Source organism: Opisthocomus hoazin, chromosome 23 (genome assembly GCF_030867145.1).
Source record: "Opisthocomus hoazin isolate bOpiHoa1 chromosome 23, bOpiHoa1.hap1, whole genome shotgun sequence".
Lineage (NCBI taxonomy): Eukaryota > Metazoa > Chordata > Aves > Opisthocomiformes > Opisthocomidae > Opisthocomus > Opisthocomus hoazin.
Window position 1 is genome coordinate 12,174,898 of NC_134436.1, and position 26,110 is coordinate 12,201,007.

The 26,110-nt window shown below is 63.7% G+C and overlaps 1 protein-coding gene across 2 annotated transcripts in view; it reads right to left on the reverse strand.

The window, feature by feature from the left end:
• Positions 1-21,981, reverse strand: part of PPARGC1B (PPARG coactivator 1 beta) — a 49,469-nt gene extending 27,488 nt beyond the window's left edge. For both annotated transcript variants that reach the window (XM_075442024.1, XM_075442023.1), the window contains exon 1: positions 21,843-21,981. In XM_075442024.1, coding sequence (XP_075298139.1) covers positions 21,843-21,926 — 84 coding nt within the window. In that variant the 5' untranslated portion in view covers positions 21,927-21,981. The remainder of the gene's footprint in view (positions 1-21,842) is intronic.
• Between the last annotated feature and the right edge of the window lie 4,129 nt (positions 21,982-26,110).

Below are 26,110 nucleotides of genomic sequence, written 5' to 3' on the forward strand. Positions count from 1 at the left end.
GCCCACGTGCACAAAGCCTCGCGCTGTTCCAAACTCCCCCCTGCGAGGGACCGCTCCCTTCCCCTCCCCAGAACCCCGGCCCCACAGCTCCAGCGGAGCTGCGCGCCCAGGTGGGGTCCGGCCGCTCCCCGCTGTGGCGGCGGGGGCTGGGACCCCTCTTTCCTTCCCCCCAGACCAGGGGGGTTGAAGCCCACAAACCTGACTTCTCTGCTTAAATCAAACCCTTCTGCCCACCCGGTGTCCTGCTCCAGCTCCCTCGCAACCCTGCCCTGAGCTTGTCTGCTCCCAGGCCTTGTCCCCCACTGCCCACCCCAGCTAATCCGGGGATCAGCCCAAAGCCAGAGACCCTGGGGCAGCCTGGCTTGAAACCCAGATCTGAAATATGGACCTGAACTGGTCTGACCCTGCACCCGCCTCTGGGCCGGGAGCATCAGAACCGAGGGTCCCCTCCGGCGCGTGCGAGGCCACCTCCGCACCACGTCCCGGACGGGCCCGAGTCCCCGTGCCACCTGCTCAGTGTGCCCCCTTCACAGACCGTGCTCGGTCCCAGCGCCTGGTCGCGGCTCCCCAGCTGCGTGGCAGCTCCAGTCACTGCCCCACTGCCGCCTCCGCGCCTCGCACGCATCCTGTCCATCTCCCCGCTCCACGGAGGCCATCCACCGCTCTTGGCTGCCTCCGCTCCCCGTGCCGGGGGCTGCCGGGTGGGACTGGAGCCCGGCGTCCTCAGGCAGAGCCGCCGGCGTCCTTGGGCAGAGCTCCCGCCGGCAGCAGCGCGGGCGCAGGGCAGCGACGCCGCGGACACGCACGGCGCCGGCAGCAGGACCCTACCCGCTCCGCACCTGCGGGGCCCATGGCTGGAGCTGGCTTCGCACCCTCGCACTGCTGCCGGCCGGGAACGAGCCACCCCCGCACCTCAGAGCCCCCGGCAGCGTGGGCATGGTGGGCACGGCACGCAGCGAGCAAACCCCTCGGCCCCTCCGTCCAACGCCCCGCTGCGAGGGCCAAGTCCAAACGTGGGCGGCCGGGTGGAGCCGCGTGTCCCCAGGCTGAGACGAGCTCGGTTATGCAAACCGCAGCGGGAGCTGTTTCAACCAGCTGGACCACTGCCCGGCAGTCAGGTGCCTTCCTCCTCCTCCTCCTCCTCCTCCTGAAGCGGCTGCCAGTCCCTCACGGGCAGCAGCCCCAGCTCTACGAGTGCCTCCATCCCCACACTGACCACGCCGTGGCTGCCGGCAGCCAGGGGCTCTCCCTCCCCGGGGTGCCCCAGGAGGTGGGGGCAGGCGCGGGGCTCACTGTCCCCCCGCACAGCGTGCTGTTATCCCCCCGCACAGCTGCCAACCAGCCCCGTCAGCGGGTGTCACAGTCCCTGAGGTGTCCTCAGGCGTCCCAGTACCGCCGATGCACCACGGGGAACCAGAGGAAAGGTTGTCCATGCACAGCTTGCACCAACACGACGGCCATCGCGTCCGGCCGGGAGCAGGGAGCCGGGGCCATGCAAGCCCCAGGGCGCAGCAGAGGTGGGGAAGGGGCCCTTTACCCCGTTGCTGGTGAGTTTTGCCCAGCACTGTGGCCGTGCTGGGATTTCCCACCCCATCTGCATCCTCAGTAGGATGCAGGAACCCAAGCAAACGGCTCCCTGTGACCTGCTGTGACCAAAATTTGGAGGGGTCCCGGGAAACAACAGGCAAGGTGCTGTGAGCCAGAAAGGAGGCCTCTGGCAGAGCTGGCAGCCACGTCTGTCACCGGCTGGCTCAGCCACACTCGCGCCCATGGCAATGGCTCAGGGTTTGGATTTGCCTGGAGAAACTCTCCCCAGGCTGGGAGGGGAGAGGAGCCAGCATGTGGCGAGGCTCTGCTCCAAGCAGCCTCCAACACATTGCAAAACAGCAAAAAAACCCCAGATCCGAGCACCAGGCATCCTCATGCAAATCCCATCCTTCCCAAGCCGGTACCAGCCTCACACTACGGACGGCAGGAAACCCGCAGCTCGGCTCTGCGCAGGGCTCTTCCTCCTTTGCGCAACGCTTTGGCCTCTCCTTAAATTTCAACATGGATGGCAGGGAAATTCCCATGGCGCTGACTGAGTCGGCGGGGCCCGGCAGCCCCGGCTCTGGCAGGGAGATGCTCCCTAACCACCCCGGCTGCGGCCAGCAGCTCCAGCGGCACAGCCGGGCTGCTGCCGGCGGCTCAGGCACCGTACGGCTTCGCAGCTCCGCCGGGCGGCCGCTGACGCAGCTTTGAAATGCGGGACGGAGCGGGATGAAGCCAGCTGCCCACCTGCAGCAGGGCTGCGGGGCTCCTGCGGCCAGCGGCGTGCGACTGGGCGGGCACGCGGAGAGGGAGCAGTGCTGCAGGGCCAGCCTTTGCACCGCTCGCGGGAAAAGGAAGGGGAACCATCCAGCCCAGCGCACGGGGCAGAGCGACGCCGGCCCGGCTGCACCAGCGGCAGTGCCGGGAGCAGAGCTGACACCGGGCTGGGGCGGCACAAGAGACGGCTCCATCGCTGCAACGTGTTTCTTTACTACAAACTTCCATGCAACAAAATAAGGCCCTTGCCAAACCAAACGGGCCCCGAGCCAGCTCCTTCCAAGGCTCCCTGGGATGCTCTGCTCTACCCACCCCTCGGCGGGTGCCAAGCTTTCTCGGGGGTGTCCGCTTTTCTGTTTGGGGTGTTTTCCAGCTAGTGCTGGATGTCCTTGACAAGCTTCTCCACAAAGGTGGCATCAAGCTGGAGGAGCGGGGAAACCTGCCTGTGCTGAATAGTAAAACCCACCGGCAATGCTGTGATGCTTCTCCAGACGCTGTGTCTAAATATAGACTCCTCATTTATTACCCTGCCAGCTGCTGGATTCGGTGTGAGAGGAGCCGGGGGGCTGCTCCGACGCTGCCCCTCACCTGCGGCCGGCGACTGCCTGCACACACCCGGTGCAGAAGCTCACACTGGCTTAAACAGGGTGCAAAGCATAAAATAGCCCACGAGCCTTCTCCCCGGGCATCTCCCGAGAAAGGGGGCTGCTTTGCTGGTGAGATGCTGTGGGACCGAATCCCCCACTCTGCATCGCGGAGGGGTTTAGAGATGCGCTGGCACGAGCAGTCCAGCCTGGCTGGAAAGGGATCCCCCCGCTCCCAGGGAGGAGGGGGGACCCAGTGGGACTCCAAAGGTGCTCCTGCTAAAACCGCAGCACCGACCCCAGCCCACAGCCCCGTCAGAGCTCTCCCAGGAGATGCACGGCTGGTGCGAGCTGCCCACAAGGCTCCTGCCCGGGCAGAGCAAAGCTCCCGGGACCTTTCCCGCAGCTCTTGGGTGGGACGTCGGAGCAGGGGACCTGTTCAAGAGGCAGGAGGGGCAGGGAGTCAGGCTACACCAGCTGCCATCCAGCCCCAGGCTGCGTGCTTGCTGCCTCCACCGCTACAGCTAGGAAAATGCACAAAAAAAGCGGACGAACGGCGAACCAGCGCCGAGCCCTGCGCGGCCGGGAAGCCAGGCTGGGCCGAGGCGCTGCTGGCTGCTCGCAGCAGCCATCTCCTCCGCTCTTGGCGCAGAGTCCCATTGAGACCGGGCCAAGCAGGATGGGAACTCCAGGCATCCTGCCTCCTGCCGCCGGCGCTGCCGGCCGGCCGGTTCACGCCGGGACGCTGGCTCCCCGGGTGGCCAGGGCACCCTGCTGCCAGCACGGCCAGGCACGGCTCCGTCCACGACCGTGGCACTGGACGCAGGGACTGGATCACGCGCTGGCAGCAGCCAAGGGAGCCATGGCGCCCGCTGCGCCTGTGCCGCCGCTCCCGCGGGGACCGGGCTGGCACGGCACACCCGCCGCACGCCCGCCCATCGCTGGCATGGGGAGGCTGCAACACGGGTACGCTGAGCATCGCGCGGGCAGGGGCAGGGGCGACTCACCCCCCGGCTGGAAGCTGCGCTGGGCAGCCGCAGAAGCAGCCTGAGCCCCCCGCACACAGGGGATGCTCACAGCTCAGGCTGCTGTCCCCACATGGGGACAGGCCGGACAAGGCACGGGGCTCATGCAGAGCTGCTGAAAAAGCCACGCTGCGACTGAGGGGTCCCTGGCCCCCACGGAGTGTCCCTGCTGCCATGGGAGCTGCAGAGAGACTGCTGCTGCCAGTGGCCGGCGGGGACACACAGCAGCATGGCAGGGAGGGAGCTGGGGCTCCGCAAGCCCACGGGAGCTCCGTGCCCACAAACATCCCCCAGCCCAACCCTGGATACAACGGGATGCTCCCAGTCTGGAAATTCCCATTCAGTCCCCACATGGGGACCAGAGACAGTGGACATGTTTTGACCCTTTCCCCCCAAATCTCGCCATGTTCCAAACAACCTTCACGTTTTCAGAGCATGGGGAAACCTGAAGCAGTCCGACCCTCACCACATCCCCATGCTCAGGGTGAGCTGGCCAGTCCGACACTATGTTCCTCAGCCAGACCTTACAGATGGCAACCGCTCTTCTTTTGGGGGAATGTCTGGGCTCATAAGGCAGGAGCACATCAGAGACCTTCCCGTGCCCTTGGGGGCTGCTCCCGCTTCTCCTGTCGTTCCCTGCTTGGGGACCATCGTATGCACAAAGAGTTACAGCAACCCCAAGATCCCCCAAACGCAATTTCTGGATGGCCTCCTCCTCCCTATGCTGACGTCTGCTGAAGCAGCAGAGAGGGGACACAGGGACACCCTGCTTCTGCCTCCCCCCTCAGCCCCAGAGGCCCTTCCCCTGCTTTCCCCAGACTCATGGGGGGCATAAACCCTGGGGCAGTAGCTGGCATTTGGGTAACAGGCCACGGAGCTCTGGGGTTGCAGAGCCAGGAGATGCGCTGCTGCTGTCCTGATGGACGGACAGACAGACGCAGGCGGGTCTGTCCATCTGTCAGGACAGCATCAGTGCATGCTCCAGCAATTCTCCCACAGCCGCCAGCAAACACCCTCGGAACCCCCGAGTCCAGATGTGAGGGGCGGCAGATGGGGGAAGAGCTCAGAGGGGAGCAGAGCCTGCCTGCCTGCCTGCCGCTCTCCGGGCTGGGGGGGGGGTCCCATGCCATCACTGCTTTTGCCCTCCAGGACCACAGCTCACTTTGGATGGTGACATGCGCCGGGTGAGGCTTTGCTGCTGTCCTGCTGGAAGGAGTACCATCCCCATCCCTGATGGGATGCTCTGTAACAGGCTCCTTCACCCTAAACAGCTGGAGTCCCCTGGCCGTGCCTCAGTTTCCCCTCCTCACCTTCCAGCTAACAAGAGTGACCCCCTCCCACCTTTCCCCACAGGAGGATTTCACTAACGCCTGCCAAGGGATTTGCAGCTATAAAGGGCTCACTAAGTGCTAACCGTGCCCGGGAGCCAGCTGGCATCCATCTTGGCAGACACCCAGCACCGTCCCGGAGAAACCTCCGCAAAAATCGCACCCCGCACCAGGCAGGCCCTCGCCCCGGGCAGCCCCTCGCCCTGGCCATCGCCCCTCGCCAGGGGCACAGGTCCCGTGGGAGGGAGGCAGCGCCTGGGCAGCGAGCGCAGGGGACATCCAAAGAAGGAAAGAAGCTGGATGGATGGAGAGGCCGGCTGGGCTCCCAGGGCCATACTGTAAAAGGAGTGGGAACAGGGACTGCACAGCTCGAGCTCCAGCAGTTTTAAGATGGCTGTGAAGCAGAGAGGAGGAGGAGGAGGAAGAGGGGGAGATTAACCCTCCCAGCACCGCGCTGTAGCTGGGACACAGTGGTGAGGACAAACGGCATGTTTCCTGAGGCTCTGCTTAACGACAGATGGACCGGGGTCCCCCCGACTCCCACCCGATGAAATGCAGACGGTGATGCTCTCAGGCCTGGCAGCGCCGAGACGGGAGATGCTGCCCTCAGACAGGCTGTGGGAACGAGGAGGAGGCGGCGGCGTGCAGAGGAAGAGGCATGCGGAGGATGCCTGCGGGAGGGAAGGGAGGTGACCCTCCATGGGTGCAGGACGCTCAGTAGGGCCTGGAAGACCCCTGGAACGTGGGCTCCCGGGGAACGCGCCCAGCCCCTCACGCCGCCCCAGGACAGCACCCCACCGGGGTCCGCAGTGCAGAGGGGCCAGGAAGGGGCACCCACTGTGCCACCCCCGAGCACCTGCCCGCCGGCACTGCCACCCGTCCCGCGCCAGCCGCTCGGCAGGCAGCCGCAGGGCTGAGCGGTCGCTCAGCTTCCCGCCTCTCCTCCCTGCGGACACGCACGTGAATAATCACGTTTTTCCTGCTTAATGTTTTCCTTTAAAAACATCGGGCTTGGCCTTCCCTGCGCTTTTCTGTGGGACTCATCAGAGCTGCAGGAACCCAGGCGCAGCGACTGGAGGAGCAAAGGTATCGGGTACTTGGCGGCAACTTCCCTTCTCCGAAATGTTTATTGGTCATTGACGTCAAGCAATTATTGAGAATTATTAATTAAGAAAGCATTTAAGAGAGTTGTTTTTGTTGAGCTTTTGTCATCACAATTAGTTCATCGGCCAACAGGAGAATCATCAGCCTCTGCAGTTGCTCGGAGCGCAGCAAAGCACCTATAATTAATTTCCCTTTCCGCAGCAAGTGCTTTGCTTCGACCTACCTTGGGGACTTGCCTTTCTCCAGGTGTGCCAACCACAAACAGCTCTGGAAACACCCAGCCAAAGGGATCTCCAGAGGCCGTCAGATGGGAACACCGTGTCCCTTCTAGCCTGTCAGAGGCAACTACACGTGGATAGCAGCTCCTTTCCAGAAAGCACCCTGGCCAGGCACCCCAAGCCCGGGGCAGAGGCTGCAGGGCTCACGCGGTTGAGTCCACGGTCTCTCCAGGGCCGCTCTGCCATGCTCCCAGGCCACCCGCTGCCATGCTCTCGGCTCTCGCGGCACCCACCTCCCCACGCTGGCATCCTGCCGCCAAGCAGCTCGCTGCGGGCGAGAGCTCAGACACGCTGTCATCTGCAGCCTTGTGCAATGGGTGATTCGGCGCCAGACCCTGTCCCCACGCATGGGCACCCCGTCTCCTCCCCAGGACTGGAGGGCATCGGCACGGGCAGGTGGCCGTGCACCCCGTCTCCTCCCCAGACACCGGCCGAGGCCCCGCGGAAGCGGACTCCAGAGCACCGGTGCCTCCTCCCTCCCTCGCCGGGTGACCTGTGCACCGTGGCTGTCACGTGGAGGGGTGTCCCGCTGGCCGCACTTCGAAGGAGATTTTCTTGTTACCTTCTTCCCACCCCACAGAAGCAGCTGGCTCCCGGGTGCCTGGCACGGAGAGGCAACGCTTCGGCAGCCCACTGCTTTCCAGGGGTCTCCCCCAAGCCCCTCACATGCCAGCAGCACCCACCGCAGGCAGCTGGAGAAGTGAGCTGGGGCTGGGGAGCTCCACCAGCACCAAGCAGGAGAATGGACCAGAGATCCGTGCTTGGAGTGGCCTGGGGCACGAACTTCAATAGGTTATTGCTCCCTTACTTCCTGGTCCTCTGGCCCAAAGGAACGTCACCCCACAGCGGGTCTGCGTCCTCCCCTCTCACAGCCCACTCTCCTCTTGCCACCTACTCCCCTCAGCCCCGTCCTCGCAGCCTGCGCCCCACGAGAACTTCAGCTGGGGAGGCCACCGCGCTGCGCCCGGCTGCGCCTCCGAGACGACGTGAGCCTGGGGAGCGCCACAGCTCCCCAGTGACCAGGGCACAGGGACCAGGCGCCTCTGCCACCCCATCCCAGCCACCCCAGCGCTCCCGCTCGCCCACGGGGCTCAAAGCCCCGCTCCCGGGACGGGCAGGGCAGGACGGGCAGCAGGACGCGGCACACGCCGGCAGCACCGGCATGGGGCACGCTCGGCTACCCTGGCACCCAGCGGGACCTGGCCCCGCAGTGCTGCAGCTCTTGCCTCGCTGGCGCGTGCACACGCATGCCCCATGCACGCCAGCTCACGCAGACCTGGGACTGGCCGTGACATGGCTGCTCCAGCACCCAAACCCGCATCCCAGGCCTGGATGGAGGGGCGAGGGTGGCCAGGAGGCAGGCTGACCCCGCGGGAGGCTGGGCTGCCTCGTGGGACGGCGGCTCGAGCACTGCCCTGGGCTAGGGTCTTCCTTCCTTCCCTGGGAGAGCTGGGGAGCCGGTGGGTGGGTGAGGCTGGGGGCTGCTGAGGAAGCAGGCAGGCTACAGAGCCCGCGCCCCGCGCAGCCGCAGCCTGCGAGCGCAGGGTTCCTGCGCCCTGGCACCGAGCAGGCTGCCGGCCACTGCAGCCCAGGCAGGCGCAGCCCTGCGCTCCCCGGCCGACGCTGGCGCAGCCCCTCGCACCCCCAGGCGCGGCACCAGGAGGGGCCAGCAGCCCCCGCTCGGCAAGTGGGTCGGCTATATATAACCAGAGCAGCCCCAGCACCAGGCACCTTCCCGCCTTGCATCATTGCCACCCTAAAAACCATGGCCTGGAGACAGCGGCTGGCTCAGCTGGGCTGTGGCAGCCGAGGAACGCTGCCGCGTCGCCGGAGGCACGGCTGAGCCCGTTCCTCCGCAGCCGTCGTCCCGAGGGCTCCCAGCCCTGCGCCCCGCTCGGCCAGGGCGGCTGGCCGGACCGGCGTCTGCCGGACGGATGCTCCCACAAGGCCACGGCTGCAAGCTGTGTGCGTGGTCCCCCACGCAGAGCAGGCCCACAGGAGGGAGATTTCCGCCTCCACCTGTCGAAACCAGCCACCCCAGCTCCAAGCACCAAGAGAACAAGCTCCAAACCCGTCACTAAGGCTGGGCAGACAGCCCCCGGGCCCGAAGCGCACAGGCATGCTCGCACGCGTTTGGCTGGCAGGGCGATGCCGGGCAGCCCCGGCACGGCACATCGCCAGCTAAGGACGCTGTGCAGGAAGACTGTGCAGCAGCGCAGCGTAGTCCCAGCACCCCCCGTCTGCCGCACGCCGAGGGCAGACGCCCTCCCCCTCGGCTGCACTGCTGCGGTTTGTGGGTCTGGTAGCTCTGGTGCCAGAGCCCAGGAGGGGCACGGTTTGGGGTGCTCTGGGCTGCCGCCTCCTTCGCAGCCTTGCCGGCACTGTGCGGGAGGCGAGGGCTGGTGCTCACCCCGCATCCCCGCCAGCAGCTGGAAAACCCCTTTGCAGCCTGCAGGTCTCCGGCTGTCTACAGTCGACATCGCCAGCCTCTCACCCAGCCCGGAGGGTTGGTTATTAGGGAAAATCACTTTAATGAGGCAGCTCGTTAAAGGCAGGAACAGATTAGCCCAGGAACTCGAGGAACTCTGCGACTGCCGAGTTCAAGAGCAGGAGAAATAGACCTTTCCCCTGGCAGGGGTAGGAGAGGCTGCCTCAAAGCGGTGGGCTGAACCCACGAATCCTCAAAGCTCTTTCAAAGCCCTGCACCCTCCCAGGAGTCTGCGTGAGCTCTGTAGATGGAAGATGCCGGGAAGGAAGGAGCATAGCTTGAAACCTATGGAAACACCCACTGAAATACAAGTGGAAAGTACTCCATCCCCGACAGTCAAGTTCGTGCGCAGCCTCCTCTGCTGATCAAAATCCCAGCACCAGCGTGGACCTCCAGCAGGGATGCTCCAGGGGAAAAGCCTCTGGCACAACACAGCCCTGACAGACAGGAGCGACATGGGAGGAGAGGCAAAGGCAGAGTTCAGAGTTACAGTCACCAGAGGAAAATTAACCCTGGAAAGAAAATCCCACTCCATTTCCCACCGCAGGGAAAGGATTGCAGACTGTCTCTTTCCACGGCCAAATGAAACGCTGGTGAGCAGTGGAAGCGCGGGGCGAGCGGGGCACCCTGCGAGGTTGGGGCTACCTCAAAGCCACTCGGGCAGCAGGGAGAAGAATCAGGCCCATGCGGTGGCTGTTGTGAATGAAGGTGGGAACAGTGCTGCTAAAGATAACCGTGTGAACGGTACTATTAATAACAATACTACGGGGCTTTTTTTCGTGCTTTCTGCAGGGCTCTCTCCACGACTGCTGAGCGGTAATGGATCGGGCCCTGCTACAACACCAGGGAATCGACTGTGCACGGGCCTCGCCGGAGCCCAGCAGTAGACAGATGCCCTCGAGGAACAAGGACCGGCAGCAGCTGGCCAGCCACCCGCTGCCGCCGCAGAAGACCAGTGCTGGCCGGGCGCTCAGACCAAGGATCCCACACGGGCGCTGCTGGCGAGGCTGCCGCCGTGCCGGTTTCCATGACGACTTCAGCACTTGGCGCGAGATGGAGATGACGGGATCAGCCAGGAAAGTAACTGAGCGGAGCTGGCATCCTCCGTCTGCCGCGGCCGGCGGCACAGCCCTGCCAGCCCTGAGCAGCCGGTTGGCACAGGGTGAAGCCCCGCCAGCCTCCGGGCATCTGGGTCCCCCTCGCCTTACGAGCCGCGTGCTGGCTGCCGGTTGTCACCGTGAAGCGGAGCTTGCCCACCGCATCGGTCCCTCCCCGGTACACCCACGAAAGCGCAGTCCCGGTGCCGAGGCCCAGCGCGGTGCTGGCCGGGTGCAGATGCCGCACCGGAGCACCAGCCAGCTCCACGGCCCCAGCTCTGGCCCCGGTGCTGCGTTTCCAGTGCTGGCAGGGCTGCCTCCCTGGTGGCACCACCACTGAGCACGCACATGCCTCCGTGCCCCAGCTCCCGGCGCCGGGCAGCCAACGCAGTGGGCAGCCTGGCAGGGCAGCACCCCGCTCCCCTCTGCAGCCCAGGGAGATGCTGCGGGCCAGGGCCAAGCCGGCACCGGGGCCAGCCGAGCCCAGCAGCACCAGCCTGCCCCGGGACAGCCTGATCCTCACCGGCCCTCAGCCCCCGCAGAGGCCGTCCCTGGCTTCCAGGTCATCCGAGATCCATCACTCCAGCCAGACGTGCCCAGCCAGGCGCCCAGGGACCCCGTGGAGCAGCGGGGAACCAAACACCAGCACTATACGGCTCCCCAGCGAGCAGGGACCCCCGGCCCCAACAGCCACCGGCCCCCAGCCGAGGATCGCTCCCCGGGCACCACATCCCTCGCCAAGCCGCCGCGCAGCCACGGCTTTCCCAGGCTGCTGGCAGGGAGGAGGCAGGGCCGGGGCAGTGCGGGACCCCCAGCACCCCCCCCACCCACGCGCGGGATCCTGCCGCGCGCCTTGGCTCCGGCAGTGCAATTAGCCCCGCTGACCCCTGAAATCCTCAGCCTCTCTAAGCAGCCATGCATTAAATCCCGGATCCAAGAGTGGAAATAGACTTTGTAAAAGGCTTATGGCCCTATTTATTACATTTTACGCATGATGGAGCCCGACAACGCGGCAACGGTGCTGCGGTCGGCACTGGCTCTGCCTGCAGGCTGAAGCAGACGGACAGACGGACAGGCAGGGCAAGGCGCGGGCAGTGGAGCCTTGGCAGGCGTCTCCTCCCGGCCAGGCGTGGGTTGCCAGCTGAGTGCTCCCTCCGACGCAGGCAGGCAGGGATATCGATCCAGATGAAAGCCAACACCGCTCTCAGGGCTGGGTAACCGTATCTGCCGCACATTTGTATTCCTTCGAGCGGGGCGGGAGGGCTGCAGCCATCTGCCAGGGCAGCTCAGGGATCCTGGGGACGCCGCGAGCCCTCCGGCCAGACCCCCACCACACCACCTCCTCCCATTTCAGCATGCAGCTGTTCTCTCTCTATTTCACCTCCGCTTGCTAGGGCCAAACAACACAGACCCGAGGAGGGCATCACCGCAGCGGCAGGGTCCTTCCTTCAAACCCAGGCCACCTCCGCACAGCGGGGACCAGTGCAGCTGCACCGAACCCACCCGGTCCCCACCTGCGCGATGGGAGCCAAGCGGCCATCGCACCAGGGTTTGCCAGGCTGTGTTCACCGAGACCTCACCGGGAGGCACACCGACCAGCCGGGTGTCTCCGGCCACAGTGGGACGGCAGAGGACCCTGCACACCAGGATGGGTGCTGGCACGGGGCTGCGCAGCTCCAAGCTGGGCAGAGGGCACGGTGAGGGGCAGGGATAGGCAGCGGGGAGATGTGGAGGCATGCAGGGAAACCGAGCCACAGTGTGCAGAAGAAGCAACAAGAAAAGCACGGAGATGAAGGCTCACAAAGCCGAGTGACCCTTTGCTTTCCGCACAAAACACAGGGCAGCTCCTGCGCGTCTCCCCCAGGGCCTGAATCACAGGGCAGATCGGCAGCGCCCGCAGCAGTGCCAGGCCAAGGAGCCAGGCTCTCACCATCAGTGCTGCGCAAGCAGCAAGGAGCAGAGCGGGCACACAGGGGTGACCCCTCCACATGCTCACAGACAGCCAGCTGCAGAGACTCAAGCAGCACTTGTCCCGTGCCCCAAGTCCCCAGGACACCCGCATGGGCGGACACGAACGGCTGCTCCCCGCTTCCTTGGCAGGGACCCACAGCACCCTCATCACAGGGCAGGTGGTGATGTTGTCAAGAGATGAGCAAGGGCCACCCTGCGCACCCCCAAGAAGCTCAGCTTCCATCAACACTCGGTGCAACGTGCAAGCCTTGCTGAGCCCACGTGGTACGGGAGAGCCCCGCCACGCCATGTGGGCAAGCGAGGGGGTGGTCAGACCACTCGGGCAAACCCATCTCTTGTGCTCACTCTGAAGGCAGCGAGGGGTCTTGTATCAAGAAGCAGAATTGGGTCCGTGGGACACGCACGGTGCCCGGATCCTGCTGCTGCCAGTGTCTCGACCAAGCACATGGGCCCCAGTGCCCGTACATCCCTGACAGAGGGAAACGGCACCAGCGTGGCGTCCCTCAGCTCAGCATTTCAAAGGCTCGGTCCCGTGCGTTTCACTACAGAAGCTCAAAGGACTTTGATGCCTGCGCTGCCCCATACACCGAAGGGCAGAAGACCTTCGCTCTTCCTTGCCTTTCTGCCCAGCCCCACAGCGCAGCAGTGGGTCGGCTCCAGCAGCCCTGAACGATCACCCCGAGGTGCCACAGCCCCACGGGACCCTTCGGCAGGCCTTCGCCCCGCCGCTCCGCTCCGCTGCTGTGCGTTGGAGCACGGCTCCTTCCTCCGAGGGTGTACGACGGCACGTCAGCAAACGGCTTCTTTGGGCATAGATGGGCTCTGGCCTCAAAAGGCATCGAGACGTTTAGATAAACCCCTGCAGTCCACATGTCTGCGGGTCCCGGCTTCCCTGCCAGCCTGCGCAGCCCGGTCGCTGCCCCGAGCTCCCTGCCGCGCCAGGACGGCTGCAAGGCTGCCCAGCCAAGGGCCGGGCAATAACCCGCCCCGGCTGGATTCAAAGAGGTCCAAACTCCCCCGAACACCCGTTACACAGGTCCCATACCCACCAGGGCACTTGCAGGCTAATTCTCCCTTCAGAGCCGCTGCTATATTTAGGTATCTAAATGAGACAGAGCGGCTCTTTCCAAAAAGAGTTAGTTTGGGTTACATAAATACAGAGAGAAACGCGAAAGCTGTGTTTCCAGGTCCTTGCACCGCCACACACAACAGCGGAGACGAGGACAGCCTCCCCCTGATAATCTGCCTTTCACTTGTTTTAGACTCGCTGGATGTGCAGATGGGTTTCCAGCTCCTCTGGGCAGACAGGCAGCAGGCGAGCGGCGCAAGCTGAGACGAGGGAGCCCGGGCCAGCAGACCCTCACGGGCAGCCCCTCACCAGTGCAGGGCAGCGGGGCCCGACGGCTGCTGACGCACCCCATCCTGGGCACACCAGCACAGGACCAGAGGAGCCATCAGGGCAGGCAGGCAGGCCGGGCAGCATGACCGAAAGCTCGGGCAGGGGGAGCCAACGGAGGCGAAGAAATGAAGCAGCTCCAGCCCTCCAAATCCCTGCCCGTCCTAACCGTCCCCCCCATGACATCCTGCCCCGCTCAGCAGCCAACTTCCTTCCTCCTGCATCCACTTCCACATCCTGAGGCCTCCGGTCCCACGAGGACACGAGACGCGTGTGCACGAGCGTGTCCTGCACGCCTACCCCTGCTCACCCCAAGCCTGGGGCTGCACCAGCTCCGTCGCTGCCGGCCCAGCCTTAATGAGGGTTGGTTGTGGTCATCAGCAAAGCAGCTTCCTCACCAGCGCTGAGTGACCACATGCAGCATGGGGGTTTCTGGGGACATGCACCACATGCTTTCATTTTCAAAATACATATAAATAGACATACTTTTTTCTTCCTAAAAGGACACGGCTACAAGAAGAAAAAAAAAAAAAGGCAGCTCAAATGCCATCCAACCTTTTAGCCTGAGAAAACCACACAGCACTCAGAGGCTTGAGTCCTGTTAGCTGGGAAATGGGTTTTAGCACCCACAACCCACATGCGCCAGTCTCCTGGTAGGGCCCACAGAGACAGAAACTTCCTTTTTAAGAAAAACATTTGCAATTTTTGCTTTTCATTATTAGCACAGTTAGGTCATGACTATCTGCGTGCAAGCCTGCTTGCAAGGAGGCCCGATGCCGTTGGTTTAGATCTCTAGCTCCAGCGCTGCAGAGCTCTGGGGTTTACGCCGCTCAAGCGAAGGTCTGAAAATCCTCCTGTCGTGAAGATGCTGGAAGGCGGCTCCAAGCTGCACACACCTCACGCACGCAGGGCTGCGGGCCCCGGAGCAGGGGGAAAGGAAAGCAGCTCAGTAGCTGCAATTTAAAGGCGGCCAACAGGAATGCAGAGTTTAATTAGCTGGAAGCCAAGGGCCATGGAAGTTGCAAACTTTTGCGGGGAGGCTGTGCAAGTCCTGGGAAATCAGGAGAGGGACGTGAGCTGGAACAAAGTTCAGCCCCGCCACACCGGGTGCCAGGGGAGCAACCTCTGCACGCAGGGAAGGGCACGCCGGCGCGCCTGGCACAAGCCACGGCTCAGCCCCGTGTCCTGGCCTGCCCTCCGCCGCGGCTGCCAGCCGGCTGGCGGGCAGAGCCCCGATCCCCCGGCACACCGAGCCTGGGCAGCGTGCAAGTGGCCGAGGGACCGCAGCCACCCCAGCTCGCGCCCACCGGCGCTGGCACGCGGTGCTCGCAGAGGGGTGGCTGCTCCAGGGCAGAGCGATGGCAGGGCCTGCCCCTGCTTCGCCTTCCAGGGAGGAGCACGAGAGCGATGTTCCACACCTCCAGCTCCCCGCTGGCACCCCAGCGTGCACGCGGCCATCGCCCCGGCTGCGACCCAGCCCAGCCGCCGGGCTGCCGGGAGCTCAGCCCCTGCGGCCTCCTGTGCGGGCGAAGGGCCGCGGCCGTGCCCTGCTGGGATGTCTCCTCAAACGCCCCATGGCTACGTTTGTGCTTTCTTCACAAAAAAACCCCATAACTCACTCCTACCAACGCACTTTGGCTAAAAACGAGCCAAGCAAGGGCTCAGCAAGCGGGGTGCCGTGGCTGGTGGACAGGGACCCAGCTGCCCGCTCCCGGCAGCAGCCCCCCTGCACCCCAGCTCCGTGTGCCGAGGGACAGCTGACGCTGCTCCGACCGCAGTCCCCTCATGGCAGGACAACCAGGTCCCCAGCTGTCCCTTGGAGGCAGCGAAACCCACAGTCCCCCCTCATCCGGGCGGCAGGCAGAGAAGAAACTTGATTAGAGGCAGCTGGGCTTCCTTCCGTCCGCCACGCACGGCCGGCCGCCCCGGCACGCTGCTCCAGCACAGCCCCAGCTCAGCCCCGGCCCGCGCCGGGATGCTCTGCCCTCTCCCCTCTGTCTCCCCCCGCCACAGGATTTCCTCGCTCTTGATGTGCACGGAAATTAGGAAATGAGAGTTCCTCGGGGAGTAGGTGGGGAAGGCAGCCTTCAGCAGGGGAAAGGATGACACCTCCCACACCCCCCGCCTGCCGCCCCGTCTGCTGGGGTCGGATGGGGTCCCGCAGCCGCCCCGAACAAAGGCCAGGGAAGCAGAAGCGACAGCGGCAACGAACTTGCTGCAAACTGAAAGGGGAATTGAGGAGCCCAGCCAGCGGTGCTGGCTCAGCAGAAGGGGCTGTTTCGGCCGGCGTGCTCCCTGCCGCTGCGGGCAGCGACCGCAGGGCGCAGGAGCAGCGCAGAGCAAGAATTTGGAAAATGCATCTCAGTAGAGAAACGCTGCCCTGCAACCACTGCAAGGGCTCGAGGCACTTGTTTTATCCTCTGCCACCTCAGCACAAAACCATCCATATAAAGCATGTCCCGCTGGTCCCAGGGGAAGGGAGCAGTGTCACACCAGCCCTCCCTCGCCCTGCCGGGGTCTCTCCCGCCTCAGCCTCCGTCACACAGGCTGCCCCTTGCCAAGGGCAGAGGCCTCCTGCTCCCGGCTGTGAGGGCAAACGCCTGCCTGCCCGCTGCCTTCATGGCAGCAAGATGCGAAAAGCTCCCGCGGTGCTTCGGCGGGACCCTCGCCATGCTCCCAGGGGGCACTGGGGAGGCAGCCGGCACCCAGCGCCTGCCGGCTTTGCCTGGGGACAGCAGGGGTGCGAGATAAGCGCAGTATTTTCCCTCAGCCCCGCAGCGCTGCCCAGGAGCCAGCAGCGATCAAAGGTCACTCTGGCTACGGACGGGGCCATCGCAGCAGAGAGCCCCCCGGGCTGCCACGGCCTCCACACCCCCACCAGCAGATCGCAGACAGCAGGCGCGGTGTCTACGCACGGGGAACCCCTTCCCGGGAGGGCTCCCGCTCTTACAGGGCCTAGGGAGATTTCCAGCTTTTATTTTTCCCTGTCTCAGTCCTGAAGCGAAGGGGTTTACGGCAGCGTTTTGCAGCAGCTCGGCCCTGGCTGTTGCCGCTGCCTGGGAAGGTGCAGCGAGGCAGAGCAGGGTAAGGATGGCGCTGGCGAGATCCTGAGCGCAGCCAGGTCTGTGCAAAGTCCTCTGGCATTTTTTGGAAGCTCCCGTTATAAAAATAAATAAATAATTCAGTCATTTGTGAGCCAGAGCTCAGGAAAAGCGCTGAAAAGCAGAACAGCCGAGAGATAAGCGCAGGGAAACACATTGGCTGGACCGTCAGCCGGTGCCCACGGTGCGGCTGCCCTGGAAGCAGGTCACTACCTCCCCTGACCACCCGCCCCAGTAACTTCAACCTTCAGCCCCTGGCTCACGGCTGCAAGCAGAGGCAGCTCAAAACACCCTCTTCCAGGCGCTCGCCAGGCAGCGGGCGGGCAGTGGGAACCCAGCTGCCCACCCCTGGGGCGCAGGCAAGGGGCTGCCCGGCCCGTGCCCCCTGGGGAGGAGGGGTGCTGCGTGGCCAGGGCCGCGGCGGCCGGCACGCCACGGCACGGCTGCACCAGCAGCGGAGGCTGCAGCGCGTACAAAGTTCCCCGCTGCTAAATCGCTGCCGGCTGCCAAGCAGTCACGAGATATATAAGCCTGCGCAGGGTTGCCATGGAGCAGTGCTCAGCCGCGGGAGCCCGAAGCCGACTCCTTCGGCAAACGCGTTTGCTGAGCAAGGCCCTGCCAGCACCTCGTGCTCCCGGCTCCTCGGCGGCGGTGAGGACGTACAATGCACGCGGTCCCAGCAGAGCCTTATCTCCGGGGCAGCCCTTCCCTGGCAGGGCCAGGCCCCCGCGGGGCTCAGAGCGGGGACGGTGCCCCCCGTCCCAGGGACACCGTCTCCCCAGGGCCACGGGCAGACAGAGGGAGGCTTTGGTGGCGTTGGCACTGCAGGCACCGGGCAGCCAAGGCACGCACCATCCCCAGCACGGCGACAGGCAACCTCCCCGAGCCCCCATGGGTGCTGGCACATGCTGGCTGGGGGACAGCATGCCACTGTCGGCACTCTGCCAGCCACCAACACGGACACGGGGCTCCCACACTCGGCCACAAGCCGGCCCCCAGCCCCACCGAGGGACATCTCAGAGCCCCGCGGGCTCCCGCACCTCGGGACCGGCCGGCGGCGGTGGCCAGCGGCACAGCAAACAGCCTGCCGGGAGCCAGCCCGCAGCGTCCCCGTCCCCAGCCCCACGCCAGCGATCACAGGACCCGCTCCTCAAAGCCGGGATGGGGTTTGGGGCAGGAAGGGCATCTCCCAGGCATTTTTCACTGGACAGCCGACAGCGCTGAAGTGCCAGAGCAAGTGCAGTTTCCAACTACAAAGAGGCTTTTGACATTGGAAAGGTTAATGTGGGAGAGAGATCCCTCTCCTTCACAAAGCTCCCTTTGCTGGAGGCGCCAGGTTGAGACCTTAATTATTCACCTGTTGGAGAGGTGCCTTTCCATTACGGCATGAGACCGGGGCAGGGATGTGCGGGCAGGAGGGAGGAAAGCCCACCCCGGGGCCCCTGCCAGCGTGGGGAGCACCGGGGGACCTGGTCAGAAGCAGGGTGTGAAGGCAGGTGGGTGTGCGGGGGGGATCCCGCAGGGCCAGGTCTCAGGCCAGCCCTCCCTTCCCTCGCCGCCGCTCCCTCCTGCGCTCTCTCCCGGCTCCGAGCAGCAGGCTCAGCAGCACGTCACGCTTGCCATCTCCCACAGCCAGTGCTGCGGCGCAGGCCGCTGCCGGCATCCCCGGCAACCACCGCCCCCGGCTCTGCGAATGCACCGGTGCCAGCATGGCCTCTGCTAACCGCCACCGCCGGTGACGGCCGCTGCGCCACAGCCTCCCCGGGCGAGCGAGGGGGTCTCCAGCCCCAGCCACGCTGCAGCCCTGCGACCCAAGCTGCAGCAATGCAGCCAGGCTGGAGACACACTTTGCGCAGGCCCTTGGGCTGTCTCAGTCACCCAGACTCCCCCCCACCAATAAATCTTTGAGAGACAAGGCACAGAAAAAGCAGAATATCAGTCTGCTCAGTGAGGATGATTAGAAATCAGGGACGCACCCCCACTTAGCTACTAACAGTAACGAGCCACTCGACGGCCCGCTTTTCCACCGAGGGCTTCCCGGTGCCTCCCGCACCCAGCAGCGGATTAAGCTGGTAGCAGGAGGCTGAGAAGTTAAGGAGGGAATATTGTATTTCAGGCCATCTGATCTTTAAGCATCTCCCCGAGAAGCGGCCTGTGGTTTGGGGGGTTTTCCCCCCTCGCTGCACTTTGTCTGGGATTTTTAAACAAATCAAAGCCAGACGAGTCAAGCTGCTCGTGCCTCTTGCAAGGATGCCGAGAGTCACCGGCTGCTGCGCGGTGCTCGCGGCAGAGCTGCCTGGCTGGCACTCATCAGCGCCCGGTGCCAGCAGACAAACCAGCTACAGCCAGCTTCGTACCTCTGAGCAGCGAAGAGTGGCACAAAATGGATTAAGTGGGCCCTGAAAGGATACGTTTTGAGTTGCAGCAAAACAAAATCACTTTTTTGTTGCTAAAAATGGAAAAGAACTAGGTAGGAGAGAGGCAGAAAGGCAGATACCAAGTGAAAAACCCTGATTTTCCTTCTGTAGCAATGCAGGTACCACGTGAATCATTGCTGTCCTCGATACGTAAATAGAGGTTAGCAGGCATCCTCAGAACAAGCCCACATCATGAGGGGACTGTTGCAAATACCCATGTCAGACCCTCACCGTGTGTTTTCCTGAGACCCCCCTGAGGATTCCTCCCCCAGAGAGGAAGGGACCACCCGGCACCCGCACGCAGCCAACTGCACCTTTCTCAAAACCTGCTGCAAAGGCAAGGACCAGGGAGGAGCACGGGGGAGAGAGAGAAGGAGAGTCCGAACTCCTCAGGATTTCCACGAAGGAGACAGCTGATGCTGGTGATCTCACGGCCTCCTGACATTGCAGCCTCTCAGGCTGAGCCGATCGCGTGCTGCAGCACCGGGGGCTTTGCCGAAGCCGCGTTGGGGCTCCATCGCGAAGCGGGCGGCCCGGTTGCGCGCAGCGGCTCGCACCGTAGTAGCGGGGCGCGACGTCAGCGGCCACCCCGGGACCGCCTCCCGCCCCGAGTTATGAAGCGGGCATGTGACAGCAGCGGGGCCGGAGCCCTCCCCGCGGTTTCATCAGAGGTGAAGGTACAAGCACAACACGCGCTTACAACTCCAGGTGTTTCTCAACCAAATGCATGCAAATCATAGCTGGGGGGACCGCTTCTTTCTTTTTTCCCCCCCCCCTTTTCTTTTCACCCCAGCCTTTAACCCCTCTGCGCACGTGGGGACAGAGAGAAAACGCAATTATCAAGAGCGGGCGCGGGGCGGGAGAGCAAACACAGGCTGCACACCGCCGCCAAGGGAACCTGCAGCGGGCTGCCAAGATCCCTCTGCTGCTCTTCGCGTTACGCACCCCGCCGACGTCAGACGAGCGCTCACTCTGCGCGCACCCAGACTGCACGGATGGGAGAGGGAGAAAGAGGGGACAGGCACAGCAAACCATATTTTAGGAGACGCCATAAAACCGGTCTTCTTTCATCACAGGCCATTTCACATTCCCAAATTTTGCAGGGGATGTTCACAACATGGTGGGTTTGACCAGAGAAGGACGACAATTTGCATGATTTTTTTTTTCCCCTTTAGCAGTCCCTTTTTGGAATAAGATTCCTAGATTGGCACACCAAATGCTAACCAAGCAGCAAAAAAGAAAGAAGCCTTCAGACGCATGCTGCAGTCACATGAGCTTTTCATTTCACGTTAAGCACGTGGAGAACAGGCCGGTTATCACAGGGAAGGGGAGCCAGGAACTTTCACCTGCCCGGGGAGCAGCGGGGCCAGTGGGAGCTGCAGCCTTTTTCTGCCATACTTCCCAGGGACGGCATCCCACGCAGCCAGCCTCCTCTGCTCCAGCCCACGGTTCCCTCAGCAATAATAAATCCGTCCAAACCAGAAAACGCAAACCGCTTACAAAATCTTCTTGGCCCACTTCTCACCCTTCCTGACCCCTCTGCGGTAATCAACCTGTCAGCAGCTCTTCGTTAGCGACCGGGGCTGCCACCTCCCCCCTGCCCTGCCCGCAGCGAGCCACCCGGGCCCCTCACCAAGCCGGCGCGCGCGAGGAGAGGTGCTGGGGCCACACCAACCTAGCTGGTGGCAAGACCTGCCTGGTTCTGTCTGGTACACGCACCAGGGGCAAATCTGATTTACCGAGACTTGAGACCTGGCTTATTTTGAACCCAAACAGCGGGATTAGCCCCCGTCCCGCTCCCCACACACATGCTCCTGCTGTTGGCAATCCCGGCGCTAAACTGGCGAGAGAGCGAGGGCTGGGATGAACGCGCCAGCTTCACAATCGAAGCTATTTTGTAATCTCTGGTTATGAAAGTGAAGGACTGGAGGGGTGATGTACAACTACACACAAACTCTTCCCACTTGCACCCGCCTCATCAATCCGACTGCGAAACGCACGGGTTTGCTCCCGATCGGCCACCGCGCTTGCTACTGCCCCGCTTATTGTATAGAGCCTCCCTTCACCCCCCAAAATGGAAAAGCATGCAAGCCCTATAGCCAGCTCGGCTTGCTCTCGTGATCGTGCGGGAGCTGCCAAGGAGCCTTAATCTGATTTTAATGCCCAGCTCTGTCCAAGCAAGAACCCATCCAGATTTCGGAGCCGCCGACTCACAACGCCGAGACCCCCTCTCCCTGCCAACCCTCCCCCCCTCCCCCGAATCTCCAGCCCCCAAGATCGCAGCCCGTATGCGTGAACTGACGCTCGACATGACTCATCCCACAGCCCCGCTCTTATCAGCCCCCACCTCGCAGCCCCCCCCCCCCCCCCCCCGGCGGCATACCCCTCCCCACCTTCGCAGCCGGGGGGGAGGGATGTTGCAAAGGGTGTCTGTGTGTGCGCACAGAACCGACCGACCCATCAACTTCTCCATCCACAACCCCCCCCCAAATTCCCTGCAGAAGGGGGGGGGGGGGGGAGTCCACGTGCGAGTGGTGCTGAAAGCGCCGGGCCGCCCCGAAGCCACGGGGACGGGCGCGGAGGGAGCGGCGGGGTCCAGCGTGACCCCCGCAGAGCCTCCGGCCACGCGGTGGAAGAGCCGGGGGGGTGCGGGGACCGGCTCTTCCCCCGTGTGCCCCGGGAAAGGGGGGGGGGGGGGGGGGGGTGTTCTCCGCCGGCTTCCTCCCCCCAGCGCAGCCCTCCCTACCTGGCTGTCAGCGAGGTAGCTGAAGACGAAGGAGGAGAGATCCTCATCGAGCAGAGAGCCGCAGTCCGGCCCCGTCTCCGCCATCTTCCACCTCCGGCTGGGGCTGAGGCGGCACCGAGCATGCAGCGGGCGCGGCGGCGGCAACGGCGGCGGCGGGGAGCCGGGAGGCCGGCGGGGCGGGGCGGAGCCGCCCGCAGCCCCCGCCCGCAGCCCCCAGACCCCGCCCGCAGCCCCCGCCCCGCCGGCTGCGGGAGGGAGCGGGGCGGGGGCGCCGCGGGGGGCTTGCGGGGACGCGGGCACCTTCCTGCAGGACGGGCACCCGCTTGCAGTAGTGCTGCTCACGCCTGAAAAGTGCCAGCCCTGAGAAGCGGGGGCACCCAGCATCGCGGGGTGCTGCCCGACAGACCCTGGATCACCCCAGGCTGGGACACATCCAGCTTGAGCGCAGCGCGTCGGGCTGAGGGCCACAGCCAAGCTCGGTGGGGGCTCACCCACGGTTGCAGAGTGCCCCGTGGGGATTGCAGACACACATTCAGCACAGGCACCTTCCCCCAGGACATGAACCCACTTGAAGCAGCCCTGCACACACCTTAAAAGTGCCAGCCCTTAAAAGCAGGGGCACCCAGCATCACCAGGTGCTGCTCGACAGCCCCTAATTCACCCCAAGCTGAGATACATCAAGCCTGAGTGCAGCACATGGGGCTGCAGGTCATATCCAAGCTCGGTGGGGGTTCACCCAGGTTGCAGAGTGCCTTGTGTGGCTTGCAGACACCCATTCGGCACAGGCACCTCCCTGCAGGACATGCACCCACTTTAAGCAGTGCTGCACACACCTTAAAAGTGCCAGTCGTGAAACATGGGAGCACCCAGCATCGCCAGGTGCTGCTTAACAGTCTCTAAATCACCCAAGGTGACACACATCAAGCCTGAGTGTAGCATGTTGGGCTGCAGGTCATATCCAAGCTCGGTGGGGGTCCACCCATGGTTGCAGAGTGCCCCATGGGGCTTGCAGACACGCATGGGGCATGGGCACCTCACTGCAGGACATGCACCCACTTTAAGCACACACCTTAAAAGCACCTTAAAAGTGCCAGCCCTTGAAAGTGGGGGCACCCCACCCAGCATTGCCAGGTGCTTCTCGACAGTCCCTAAATCACCCTAAGCTGGAATACATCAAGCCTGAGTGCAGTGCATGGTGCTGCAGGCCATATCCAGGGTCAGGGAGGGGACACTCACCATTGCAGAGTGCCTTGTGGGGTTTGCAGCCATGCGTGGGGCACAAGCACCTTTCCACGGGATATGTGCCCACCCGCTTGAAGTAGTGCTGCACGCACCTTAGAAGTGCCAGCCCTTAAAATCGGGGGCAGCCAGCACCGCCAGCACTGCTCAGCAGCCCCTGGATCACCCCCTGTTGAGATATACGGACCCTGAGCAGGTCGGGCTGAGGGTCACACTCAGGCTCGGTGGGTCTGCAGTGGAGCAGGGCCGGGTGGCCGAGAGCAGCGAGTAACAAGGAGCGAAAGGTCCTCCGATTGCCCTCGTTGTCATCTCGGTGCTCGTCCTGCTGATGCTGCGAGTGTCGTGATGTCACGGACGTGATTCTTCTGTCCGGGGTTTTGAGGTGTACACTAAAAGCCCTTTCAGAAATAATTAATGACGGGACCAAAAATCTCATGAATGTTCTATTTACTTACCCGCAGCAATTACACAGGAAAGAGCAGGCCTTGGCACTGCAGCCTGAATTAGCTGACACAGGACCAGCCGAGTGGCAGGACCTGCAGCCTAATGGGTCCAGGTCCTCAGGTCCCCTCAGATGGCTCAGATGGGCCTGCAGGGTCAGTGCAAATGGCTGAGGAAGCAAAGCGATGCGGAGTGAGCTAGGTGAAGAGCTCTGTGTTGGGCTCTGACGGGTGAAGGGAAGACGCCTCTTCCGCTGGTAGGAAAGGCTTGTCTGCCCATCTGCCTTCTTGCCCCGCTTTCGCTTCAAAGTGAGAGCTGTTTCCAGCTACACTTTAACACCCTCCAGCTTCCTTTTTGCTCAGGACGTGCTGCCAACACCATGCAATGCAGCAACACTGGATTTTCCCGAGCCTTGCACCAAAAGATGTCAGCGGGCAGCGTGTCTTGTGTCATGTGGATGACGAGAGCTGGGGGCAAGGGCTGCTCAGCTGCTGGGATGGGACAAGGCAAGAGTGAAGCTGCCACCGGCTCTTCCTCATTGCTGTGGCACTTTACTCCTAATTACTGTTACGAAGTGCCGAAGCAGTTACCCCCTGCTCCGCCAGCGATGTAACCTGCCCCATGGGTGGGAGGTCCGGACCCAGACCCACTGCTGCCGGGATGCGCAGCTGTAGCTCGAGCAGGCACGGCACAGGGCACGGCGATGCTGGGATGCGCAGCCGTGGCTTGAGCAGGCACGGCACAGGGCACGGCGATGCTGGGATGCGCAGCCGTGGCTCGCAGCGGGCACGGCACAGGGCACGGCGATGCTGGGATGCGCAGCCGTGGCTCGCAGCGGGCACGGCACAGGGCACGGTGATGCTGGGATGCGCAGCCGTGGCTCACAGCAGGCACGGCACAGGGCACAGCGATGCCGGGATGCGCAGCCGTGGCTCGCAGCGGGCACGGCACAGGGCACGGCGATGCTGGGATGCGCAGCCGTGGCTCACAGCAGGCACGGCACAGGGCATGGCGATGCTGGGATGCGCAGCTGTGGCTCGAGCAGGCATGGCACAGGGCACGGCGATGCCGGGATGCGCAGCCGTGGCTCACAGCAGGCACGGCACAGGGCATGGCGATGCTGGGATGCGCAGCCGTGGCTCACAGCAGGCACGGCACAGGGCACGGCGATGCCGGGATGCGCAGCCGTGGCTCACAGCAGGCACGGCACAGGGCACGGCGATGCCGGGATGCACAGCCGTGGCTCGAGCAGGCACGGCACAGGGCACGGCGATGCTGGGATGCGCAGCCGTGGCTCGCAGCGGGCACGGCACAGGGCACAGCGATGCTGGGATGCGCAGCTGTGGCTCGAGCAGGCATGGCACAGGGCACGGCAATGCCGGGATGCACAGCCGTGGCTCACAGCAGGCACGGCACAGGGCACGGCGATGCTGGGATGCGCAGCTGTGGCTCGAGCAGGCACGGCACAGGGCACGGCGATGCTGGGATGCGCAGCCGTGGCTCGAGCAGGCACGGCACAGGGCACGGCGATGCCGGGATGTGCATCCATAGCTCGCAGCGGGCATGGAACAGAGCTTGGCGATGCTGGGATGCATCGCAAGGGCCCGGGGAAGGAAAGTGCCTTGTGCTGGGGCACTTGCGATTCCTTGCAGGCTGAGACTCAAACTGGCAGCTGACCCTGCTGGCCCGTGATCCGGAGTGCGTTTCCCCTCCCAGTCACTCCTTTGCGGAAGGTGGAAGTGCTGAGCACTGCGGGGAGAGGAGGTGAGCTGAGAACAGGAGGGACGTTTGTCCCATCAGGGGAAAAAGCAGGACTGGAAGGCCTCACTGTAAACGTAGTCTTTCGGGAGGAATTTGTTGCACAAAAGGCGAAGTTCTCTCTCGAGTATCTCGTGATTTCTTTTATAGCAGTTGTACTCAAACAGGAAGTAACCGTTCGTGGGAATTACTCGTGAACGGCTGTTCTAAAATCAAGCCATGCATAGCTGCGTGTTTCAGAAATACCTTTTCCCTTCTGGTGTGTGTGCAAGCCCAGTTCCTCCCTCCCAGGAGATGAGCCCTGCCTGGTCCCTGGCTGTCGGCAGGCTGCGGGGCCGTGGGATGCCCACGCCGGCAGCGGTGACCAGCATGGCATGGCGCGGCCGGCCAGCCCACAGGCACCGGAGGAGCACGGGGAGAGCAGAGCCCGGCCGGCACTGCCCCATTCCTCCTCTGGGCAGGGACAGGCTAGGGCTTCTTCCAGCCAAGCAGGCAGAGCTGGATGGGACGCCGGGGTCAGGCCGCCCTGGTGCCGAGAGCGGGCCAGGGGACATCTCGGAGGGGTGGACTTGCTGCTGCTTCTGGCTTTCAGTGGGAGCCTGGAGGGCGAAGTACAGTCTCTCACGTGGCTGCAAGTCGGTGTTAACACACTCCAACTTCTGCTCCTGACTGCTCTGGACTTTTGCACAGTCCAAGCGTTTTTTCTGTGCCTTTGGGGTTTTTTCACCTATAGAACGGAGATCACGCCACTTCCCTGTGCCCTGGAGCTGCGGGGAGGATTGGTTGAATAATGCTCATAAAAAGGGCTTCGAAAGCACCAGGAGAGGGGC